Source organism: Oryctolagus cuniculus, chromosome 17 (assembly GCF_051225735.1).
Source record: "Oryctolagus cuniculus isolate XC-2025 breed Fujian yellow rabbit chromosome 17, ASM5122573v1, whole genome shotgun sequence".
Lineage (NCBI taxonomy): Eukaryota > Metazoa > Chordata > Mammalia > Lagomorpha > Leporidae > Oryctolagus > Oryctolagus cuniculus.
The window spans coordinates 29,605,556-29,616,648 of record NC_142883.1 but is presented as its reverse complement, the minus strand read 5'-3'; the positions used below and the strand labels follow the sequence as shown (position 1 = coordinate 29,616,648).

General features: G+C 42.5%; 1 protein-coding gene across 1 annotated transcript; it reads right to left on the bottom strand.

Annotated features, from left to right (window-relative positions):
* Positions 1–2,186: 2,186 nt before the first annotated feature.
* KIF2B (kinesin family member 2B) lies at positions 2,187–4,304 on the bottom strand. The gene has a single exon (XM_002719285.5). The coding sequence runs from the start codon at positions 4,206–4,208 to the stop codon at positions 2,187–2,189; it is 2,022 nt and encodes a 673-aa protein (XP_002719331.2). The 5' UTR covers positions 4,209–4,304.
* Positions 4,305–11,093: the final 6,789 nt, after the last annotated feature.

Sequence of the window (11,093 nt, the reverse complement as noted above, 5' to 3'; positions counted from 1 at the left end):
TGTCTCTCATGATCTTAAACAAGTCATGGTGATTTCTAATCCAGTGATGTTTTAAAAACAGGTTGAATTTATTTCACAAACCACTATTGATTTAATAACTGAAAAGTTATGACTTACTACACTTAGAGACTGGAGGGAAATTCGTGATCATCCACACAGATGCAGAAAAGACAGGATAAAATTCAACACTCCCAGTAACTAGACATTGGGCAAAAAAGTATTAATTTGATGAGATTTATAAAAAACCCACATGAAAACCACACTAACTACTAAAATATTGCTTGTGATATTGGCAACCAGACAATTGCCTATGATATTGGAACTGGTCAATGCCTGTTATGATGTTTTTGATTCAATGTTAATTATAGGGTCTTAGTGCTGTAAGGCAATAAAAATTGATACAAAGCAGAGTGATTAGAAGGGGAAAATAAAACTTATTATTCATAAACATTATGAATTTATCTAACAGAAATCCCCCCAAATATTTTAAATTCTATTAGAATTACCAAGAGGATTTATCATGATTAAAAGTTACACTTATAAAGTCTAATTTTTCTATATATTAACATATTTAATGAATCTTGAAAATTTTAGTTTTAAATTTTAGTTTTAAATTTTAAAATTTAGATAGCCTAAGAAACATTATGTGGCAATGGTTCTAACAAAAGGTATGCAAGATCTCCATCCACCTAGATAACTGCAAAGCCCAATCAGAGAAATGAACAAAAGGACTAGATAGAGACATCCTCCAGGAAGAACGTATCATATAGATTGTGGATTGGAAGCTTCAAAGTTGTGCGATTGTCAGTTCTCATCAAGTTGTTCATCAACAAAGTGTCCGTTCTTGTGTGTGTGCATGTTCAAATCAACAGGCTAATTCTAATATTTATATTATTAATGCAAAGGAGAGAATGATAAAGACAGAAATGAAGATAATCAAAATTTGGTGTGGTTTTGATACAAGGACATGTCAGGGGAAAAGAACAGCATCCTGATGGTCATTTGATTACCAATAAAAGTTAGACTGCAGTGCAATGGCAAAAGGATAGTCTTTTCAATAAATGTCTGTTGTTTGAGTATCTATATCAAGCTAAAACAAAAATAAACAACCCTGAATGGTATACCTCACACTATATGCAAAAATCAGTGTGGGTGGATTAGAAGTAAAACAAGAAAGCCTTTAGGAGTTATCCAAGGATAAGAGCTTTATGTTTTAGGGCAGAAAGAGGTTTTCTTAAATAATTTAAGCATTACAGCAAAGATGAAATTGATGATTAGCTACATATCTTCTGATAATTAACTACCTCATAAAAAAGTGAAAAGGCAATTCACATGCTGAGGCAATATTTGATTTGGTGTGAGGGTAAAAATGTAAAGACATCATCCTCAAAAAAAACTCCTTATATAAAACACACACATGTACTTTATTTAATCAACCCCAAGTAACTAACGAAGAACTTTGTTATTTCAACTCAAATATGACAAAATAGGAGCTCTCTCAATTCTAGGCACTCACACAGAGCTTCAGACAAAGTCCCTCCTTCCTCTTCCCAGCATAAGAGGATCTTAGAAAGCCTTTGAGTCTACACAACAATGAAACAGAGAAAGATTCATGTATGAGAATCACTACATTTACTCCATTGTGTACCCCTTGCTGTATTTTCACTTTCATTCCTCTAATCTAGTGTTTTACTTTCCCAGCTGCAAAGTTAGGGTATCTGGTTTCAGCGTAGCTTATTTCTTCTGTAGCCATGTTTCTCAACCTTGGTACTATTGCTATTTTCTACCAGATGATTTTTTGTTGTGGGAGGCTAGCCTGTAACTCTGACTTTCTGCTCATTATGTGTCAGTACCCAATCCTCCACCTCCCCACAATCCCAGGTGTGATAACTGAAAAGGTTTCTAGACATTGCCAAATCCTGAGGTAGAGAAGTGCAGGCGGCAGGGGCCGGAGGGAGGGAGCAGCAAAATCTCCCAGTTGAAAACCACTGCCTAGAATGAAAACACGTTATAAAAATACAGAGAAAGAATAAAGAGTCCGTTTCTGACCAGGATATTTTAAGATGTTTTTAAGCATTCTAGGAGGACCTTTATATTTAGATAGTTTGTAAAATTTTCCTGTACAAGAGAGGTAGCAACTGCAGAACTACATCCATCCTTTCAGACCCAGCATCTGACTTTTGCCTTCACTCTACTTTGCTCTTCTTCTGTAAGTCATCACGTAAAAATTTCAGTTTCTTTTGAATCTCAGTCAGAACACCAATTTTCTGCTCCAAAATGGACAAGGACTGGGCAATGCAAAAGTCAACGTCATAGTTTACTCCATCAGCGGCCTCCTGGATGTTCTGCCACCATTCAGGAGATTCCTTCTGAGAAGGGGCTGCATCCTTCGTTAACGACGTGGATAAGGTGTCAGCTTCTTTGTTCTGTTTCTCCTCCTCTCTCTGTATACAAGGGGTTTTCATAAACTCATTTCTTTGAAGGGACACTTCTGAATTTCTGAGATGTTTTTCCAGCATCTGCGGAGTCTCATGTCCCATAGGATAGAGAAAGCGATGGTAGGACCTTACGTCCATAGTGAGTTCTTTGACTCTGTTTGCGTATCTCAACGTGTTGAGGGTGTTTTCACAAGAGGTCATCCCGGGTGAGATAGTGGCGATCATGCAAGTGGAGGAGTTCTGGCCTATAAAGGAGTCGCGAAGGACCTGCGTGAGCTTGCTGGCTCGGAACGGGGTGTGCGGCTTGTTCTGACCCAGAGCCCGGATGCATTCTTTGAGAGCCAGCAGACTCTTATTAATCTCCGCCCCTTCCAGCTGCCTCTTCCGGTTGGCCTTGGCCGTATCCGCTCCCCGTTCGTTCCCAGCTAAGTCGACAAGGGAAAACTTGCCGTGCAGTTTCCCTCCGGACTTGAGGATGATCTGGAACACCGCGTGGCTCCTGGAGGACTGGGCATTGACCGAGGTCTGCCCGGACGTCCGACAGCTGTTCCCCAGGCCCACGAGGTTCAGCACTTCCTCCACACAGCGCACCTCCCGCTCCTGCAGACCCACCACCTGGATTTGCTGCTGGCCGTCCTCCAGGACTTGCAGTTTCTTCTTCCAGTTCAGCAAATCATACACCTTGCCCCCATAAATCTCAAAGAAGGTCCCGTAGACTTTGAGGTCTAGCTTCTCATAGGTGGAGTTTTTGAGCAAGAGAAAGACATCCTGCGCCACCAGGGCGTAAATACCTTTGGAACAGTCCTGGGCTCTTCCCGAAAAGGCTCCCCCCATGGTGTGCGTTTTCCCACTGCCTGTCTGCCCATAGGCAAAGCAGGTGGCCATGCCCTTCCGGAAGATGGACTCCACCAGCGGCTGTGCGGTGAACTGGTACACTAGTTCGTTGGAGGCGGTGTGGTCAAAGGCATGGTCGAAGCAGAAGATCTGGTTCTCCAGGTAGCGCGTGAGGTCCACCTTTTGCTTGGACTCGTGCACCATGACCACCTTGTCGGAGGGGATAGTGATGATATCCAGGTCCTTCATGGTGGTCTCTTGCTGGTTGAGAGGCCGCTTTCTCACGCACACACAGATCCGGTGGTCTTCTGGGGGCTCCCGGCTGCACATCAGGCTTCTGTCCAGGTGCCTGCGGCACTCTTCGATCATGCACATGATCTCATGGTTGCGATTTCCCGCGTTGACGTCCAGGGCACGCCTGGATCGGATTTCCAGCTGCAGCCGCCTGCGCTGCTCCCGCTGCTTCTGCAGTTTCTCGATTTCCCGTACACAGGGAGACTTTTTCTGCTTCACCAGGCAAGGGTGGCTGGGCACCCCCACCTCCGGGCTGTCCCCTGAGGGGGTTTCGCTTTTCGGGGAGATCCTTGCCATCCACCGCGTGGCTGTACGCTGGTCCCCGATGGCCGAAGATGGCACGAGAGACGCGGGGAGCAAGGGCCTGGCCTGCTTGGGGTGTTTCGCAGAAGCCAGAGCTGGATTCAGCAAGAATATGGTCTCGAGCTCAATCTTTTTGCCTTTCTTGACTCCTTTTTCCACCCACTCTACCGTGACCCACGAGTTCTCCTGGTTAATCTCTGTGACCACAGCGAGGTGGATCCGCTTGTCGCTGCGCTGGATTGCTATGCGGAGGCCCGCTCGGAGCTCCTCGAAGTGCGACCTCAAGAGTTTCAGGGATGAAGGGTGTGGGGCGACTGGGAGACAGAACTGGCTGGCCATGGTGAGTGGTGGAGGTATCAGGGCTCGCCGCCGCCGGGGGCCCTTGGGGTTGGAGAAGCAGGACCCGAGCCCCCCCAAGCCAGCCTGAAGCGCCTGGGACACTGAGCGCTCTTGCGGTTTCCTCCTGCCTTTGTGAGCCTAGGGCGTGCGCTGGCACTGTGGCTCCTCGCGTCACAAAAGGACGGGGCCGGGCAGAGGCAGAGTCCAGGGCTTCTAGGTGAAAGGCAGGGGCGAGGAACCAGGTTTGCAGCGCCAGAGGAGGACAGAGACAGCTGGGATGGAAACTCTGCTCTGCCAATCAAGGTGGGAAGTCGCGGGAAGTGTGTACATTCCCCAGACGTCTGTGCCCAAGCTTTGGAAACATCCCTTCTCCTCTGCAGTCTTGATCCACTCTACTTGATCTAGTAAAACTCCAGAGGGCGGTGTTTTTTTAGTATGAGAACAGCGAAGAATGTCCCTGCAGTTTCTGCTCTCCGGTGATCAGTGGGAACAGAGCAGGTCGAGCTGTTCACAAGGAGAAATTCCACAGGACCGCAAACCTGCCCCCACTACCTTCAAAGTGTGTTAACTGGCCACAACTTAAAGTTATTCCAGCTTAATGGGCTTTCTCATTACAAAATCCGAAGGAGTTGGAAGTGGCAGTCTGCGTGGTAATTTGCTAACACAGAACTTCCTTGGTACAGCATCCGAGTTTGCAAACAAGAGATGTTTATCTCCTTCCAAGAGGCACTGACAGCTAAACTGTGTGTTGTGTTGCTCTGCCAGCACTACCAGTTTTGAGATTAGCTCAGTAATTACCATTCCAAACGTCTTCAGTAATTACACTTCTGGCCTCATTATCCATAATTTGGAGAGAAGGGAGAGACATTTGGTAGAAAGAAATTCATCTCCTATCCTCTCTCCATCCTAAAATATGTGTATGTGTGAATATCCTTTAGAAGTTACTAAGGATGGGTTAGATTGGGGTGGGAATGCAGCTGAGATTATCAAAGGCAAAACCACACTTTGGCAAGATTTCTAAATTTTTCTAAAGAAAAACTTGCTTGCAAAAAAAAAAAACCAATAACAAAAATAAAAAACGAACAAAAAAACCCAGCATCAACTTCCACATAGGTCAAGGGAAGGATATACAATTCTCTTTTTCCATGTCAAATATCACATTGTCTTTTGGGCTGTGAGTTCAGTTAAGTTTTATTTATAGCTCCAAAATAAAATGAAGTAGCACAGTGTCCTTTTATCTTTCCCCAGGACCAAGAAACACTATGTAAATCAGTTATTTTACAGATGACCATTTTAATAGAAAAGTACTCTCCAGAGAGTTAGTACAGCTTCAGTTTTGAAAACAAGATGGAGGAGAGGGCTATTGCATAAGCAATATTGGATATGCAATTGGATAATGTAAGCAAACAGGGCTCTTGCAGGGGGATATGGAATGCCAGTGGAGGGAGAGAAGAAAGGGCTTTGGCCTATTCTATTTGTATGACTACCATTTCTAAGAAATTTGCCAAAATTACCAGTATATGAATTTGCACTTGAAATCAGGCAACTTTTTCTTGGTTTCAAGTGCATTATGTAATTGTGCCTATTCCCTCCATTTGTCATTTGGTTAGTTTTTTTTTTTTTTTATTTGACTGGTAGAGTTATAGAAAGTGAGAGAGAGAGAGAGAGAAAGGTCTTCCTTCCATTGGTTCACTCCCCTAATGGCCGTTACAGCTGGTGCTGCACAGATCCGAAGCCAGGAGCCGGGTACTTCCTCCCGGTCTCCCATGTAGGTGCAGGGACCCAAGCACTTGGGCCACCCTCTGCTGCCCTCCTGGGCCACAGCAGAGAGCTGGACTGGAAGAGGAGCAACTGGGACTAGTACCTGGCACCCCAACCGGGACTAGAACTTGGGATGCCGGCGCTGCAGGCAGAGGATTAGCTAAGTGAACCACGGCACTGGTAGATTTTTTTTTTTTTTGTAAATATCAGATTGAGTGTTTTATGTTGTTGTGTTGATTTCAGCTCCCATATATAAGGGAGAACATGCAATATTTGTCTTTTTGTGTGTGCCTTATTTCTCTCAACAAAATTCCCCTCCAGTTCCATCCGGTGTTGCAAATGACAGGATTTCATTCTTTTTTAATAGTTGAATAGTATTCCATTGCATACATGTAAATACCACATTTTTATTATCCATTTATATGATGAGAGACTTCTTGGTTGCCCATTTTTCAGATACTGTAAACAGTATTTCTCTAAACATGGTAGAGCAAGTATCTCTTTGATACAGTGAGTTTGTGCCTTTTAGATATATATTCACTAGCGTGATTGCTCTTTCATAAGGCAGTTCAATTTCTACTTTCTTTTATGAAATCTCCATTTTTTTTCTGTAGTGGCTGCATTAATTTACATTCTCACCAACAAGGTGCAACATTTCCTCTTTCTCCATATCCTTGCCAGCATCTCTTGCTCTCTACCTTTTTGAGGAAGTCATCTGCCTAGAGTGAGATGATATTTCTTTGTTTTGTTTTTTTTTTTTTTTTTTTTGTCAGGCAGAGTGGACACTGAGAGAGAGACAGAGAGAAAGGTCTTCCTTTTCCGTTGGTTCACCCTCCAATGGCCGCTGCGGCCGGTGCGCTGCGGCCAGCAGGCTACACTGATCCGAAGCCAGGAGCCAGGTGCTTCTCCTAGTCTCCCATGCGGGTGCAGGGCCCAAGCACTTGGGCCATCCTCCATGCACTCCCAGGCCACAACAGAGAGCTGGACAGGAAGAGGAGGGACCGGGAAAGAATCCGGCGCCCCGACCGGGACTAGAACCCAGTGTGCCAGCGCTGCAGGTGGAGGATTAGCCTATTGAGCCAAGGTGCCGACCTTCTTTGTGGGTTTGATTTGTATTTCCCTGATGGCAAGTGATACTGAGTTTTTTTTTTTTTTATGCACATTTTTGGCCATTTGTATTCTTTCTTTTGAAAAATGTCTATTCAGATCCTTTTCCCATTTCTTAACTGAATTGGTTGCTTTGTTGTTGAATTTTTTTGAGTTGCTGATATGCTTACCATATATTCCTTTTGTTCACTAAATGGCTTACATATGTGTTCTTCCATTCTGGCACATGTCTCTTCAAACTTGATTTTTTTTTTCTTTGCTGCACAGAAACTTCTGAATATAATATAGTCCCATTAGTCTAGCTTTGCTTTGGTTGCCTGTGTTTCTTCTATGTTTTCTTCTAGCAGTTTCACAGTCTTCAGTCTACATTTGGGTCTTTGATTCATCTTTTTTTTTTAAAAAAAATAGTTGATTTATTATATTGAGAGTTATGGAGGTGGTGAGAGACAGATTAGGGGAGAGAAGAGGAGACCACAAATGCTTCCATCAGCTGGTTGCCTCCTCAAATTGCAACAACAGCTGAGGCTGGGCCAGGCAGAAGCCAGGAGCCTGAAACTCTATCTGGATCCTCCACATGGGTGGCAGGGTCCAAGTACTTGTGCCATCTTTGCTGCTTTCCCAGGCAAATTAATAGCATGGAGCTGGATCAGAAGAGGAGCAGCCAGGATGTTAATTGGCACTCAGCTGGGATGGTGGCATTGCAGGTGCTGGCGTAACGTGATGAAGTACAACACTGGCCTTCAAGTTCAAATATTGTAAGAGGTTGCAGTTAAGTGAATGTATTTTTATTTATTTATTTTTATTTATTTTACCCCAAAGAAATCTTTTATTCAAGGAATACAAACTTCATGAATTTTGTAAGTACAACCTTAGGAATATAGTGATTCTTCCCACAATACCCACCCTTCCTCCCACTCTCCCACTTTTCTCCCATTCCCAGTCCCCTTCTCCACTAAGATCCATTTTTGATTAACTGTACACAGAAGATCAACTCTATACTAAGCAAAGAGTTCAGGCTGGCGCCGCGGCTCACTAGGCTAATCCTCCGCCTCGCGGCACCAGCACACTGGGTTCTAGTCCTGGTCGGGGCGCTGGATTCTGTCCCAGTTGCCCCTCTTCCAGGCCAGTTCTCTGCTGTGGCCAGGGAGTGCAGTGGAGGATGGCCCAAGTACTTGGGCCCTGTACCCCACGGGAGACCAGGATAAGTACCTGGCTCCTGCCATCAGATCAGCGCGGGGCGCTGGCGGCAGTGGCCATTGGAGGGTGAACCAATGGCAAAAGGAAGACCTTTCTCTCTGTCTCTCTCTCTCACTGTCCACTCTGCCTGTCAAAAAATAATAAATAAATAAATAAATAAATAAATAAGAGAGTTCAATAATTTGCATGAAAAAGAACTAAAACTAAAACAAAACAAAACAACTGTTGTTTCTCAACAGTGGAGGCAGGGCTGTACAAAGTCATTGCATCTTGAAGTTAATTTCACTTTTTTTTTTTTTTTTAGAAACTTAATTAACTGTAAAGAAGCACCCAAGAATGATACATCTTTTGGGAACTTAGACACAGTTATAATACAACTCTTTGAGGACAGATGTCCTGCTTCAAATGTTAGTGCACACTGTCTCTTGTTTAACAATTAACACTCTTATGTATCATGTCAGTGATCACTTGTGGCTCTTGACTTGAGCTACCTGGGCTATGAAAGCCTTTTGAATCCGCAAACTCTGTCAGTATTTAGACAAGGCCATAAGCAAACCGGAACTTCTCTCTTCCCTTCAGAGAAAACCTCCTTCTTTGATGATCACTTCTTTCCTCTGGGATCTCACCCACCAGGGTCCTTCATGTAGGAGATTGTTTGCCACAGTGTCTTGGCTTTCCATGCATGAAATGCTCTCCTAGACTTTTAAGCCAGACTAGAATGCCTTAAGGGCTGATTTTGAGGTCAGAGTACTATTTAAACCAATTATCATTCTATGAGGTCTGCTGTGTGGACTGCTTTCCATGTTGAAGCATTCACTGCTTTTTAATTCTGTTATTACCAGATCCTTAATCCTATCCATATGATCACTTTAACAATTAAGGTGGTATTTTTACCCCCAGCTTAAGGGGATTTGGGGTCTCAGGGCAAGTTTTTAAACTGTACCCTTAGAAGTACATAGAAATGTATGCAGAACTATTCAGCTTTATAGTTTCAAACTTCATATACTTCATAATTATAACTTTAGGAACATAGTGATTCTTCCCACCATGCCCACCCTCCCACTCATACTCCCAACCCCTCACCTTCCTCCCTCTCTTATTCCCTCTCTTTTTAGTGAGATCTATTTTCAATTGACTTCATACACATATGTTTAACTCTATGTTAAGAGTTCAACAGATAGTATTAAAAAAAAACATGTTTTTCAAAAATCAAAACAAGGGCTGTTTAAATCATTGCTTGTAAAAGTGTAAATTTCACTTTAACAGATTGACTTCTAGGTGTTCTATTAGTTATCACAGATCAGAGAGAAAATGTGTTATTTTTCCATTTTGGGACTGGCTGATCTCACTAAGTATGATGTTTTGCAGATTCATCCATTTTGTTGAAAATGACTGGCTTTCATTTTTTTTACCACTGTATAGTATTTTGTAGTGTACATGTCCCATAATCTCTTTATCCAGTCTTCAGTTGATGCGCATTTGGGTTGATTCCATGTCTTAGCTATTGTGAATTGAGCTGCAATAAACATGGGGGGTGCAGATAACTCTTTGAGATGCTGATTTCACTTCCACTGGGTAAATTCCCAGGAGTGGGATGGCTGGGTCATATGACAGGTCTATATTCAGATTTCTGAGGTATCTCCATATTGTCTTCCATAGGGGCTTTAGCAGTTTAAATTCCCACCAACCATGGATTAGGGTATCTTTTCCCCCACATCCTTGCCAGCATTTGTTGTCTGTTGATTTCTATATGAAAGCCATTTTAAATGGGATGAAATGAAACCTCATCGTGGTTTTGATTTGCATTTCCCTGACAGCTACTGATCCTGAGCAATTTTTTGTGTGTCTGTTGGCCATTCAGATTTCCTCTTTTGGAAAATATCTGTTTAAGTCCTTTGCCCCTTTCTTCACTGGGTTATTTGTTTTGTTGTTGTTGAGTTTATGGATCTCTTTACATATTATGCTTATTAATCCTTTATCAATTGAATAGTTTGCAAATAATTTCTCCTATTCTGTCAGTTGCCTCTTCACTTTCCTAAGTGTTCATTTTACAGTACAGAAGCTTCTCAATTTGATGTAATCCCATTTGTGAATTTTGGCTTTGATTGTGCCTTTAGGATCTTTTCCAGGGACCCTTTGCCTATGTCAGTATCTTCCAGGGTTTCCCCAATGTGTGCCTAATAATTTGATGGTATCAGGTCATAGATTCAGATCTTCAATCCATTTTGAGTGGAATTTTGTGAAGGTGTAAGGTAGGATTCTTGCTTTATACTTTTGCATGTGGATGTCTAGTTTTCCAAGCACCATTTGTTGAGGAGACTCTGCTTGTTCTAGGGATTGATTTTAGCTCCTTTGTCAAATATAAGTTGGTTGTAGATGCTTGGATTGATTTCTGGCATTTCTATTCTGTTCCATTGCTCTATCTATCTGTTTTGTACCTGTACCAAGCTGTTTTGATTATAACTGCCCTAGATTGTGTCTTAAAATCTTGTATTGTGATGACTCTGGCTTTGTTTTTATTGTAAAAGATTGCTTTATCTCTTTTGGGTCTTCTGTGTTTCCATATCAATTTCAACATAAATTTTTCTGTATCTGAGAAGAATGCCTTTGGTATTTTGATTGGTATTGCATTGAATATGTAAATTGCTTTCAGAAGAATGGATTTTGATGGTATTGATTCTTCCAATCTATGAACATGGAAGATTTTTCCATTTTTTTGGTATTTCCTTCTTTAATGTTTTGTAATTCTCAACATAGAGATCTTTGACATCCTTTGTTAAATTTATTCCAAGGTATTTGGGTTTTTTTGTACCTATAATG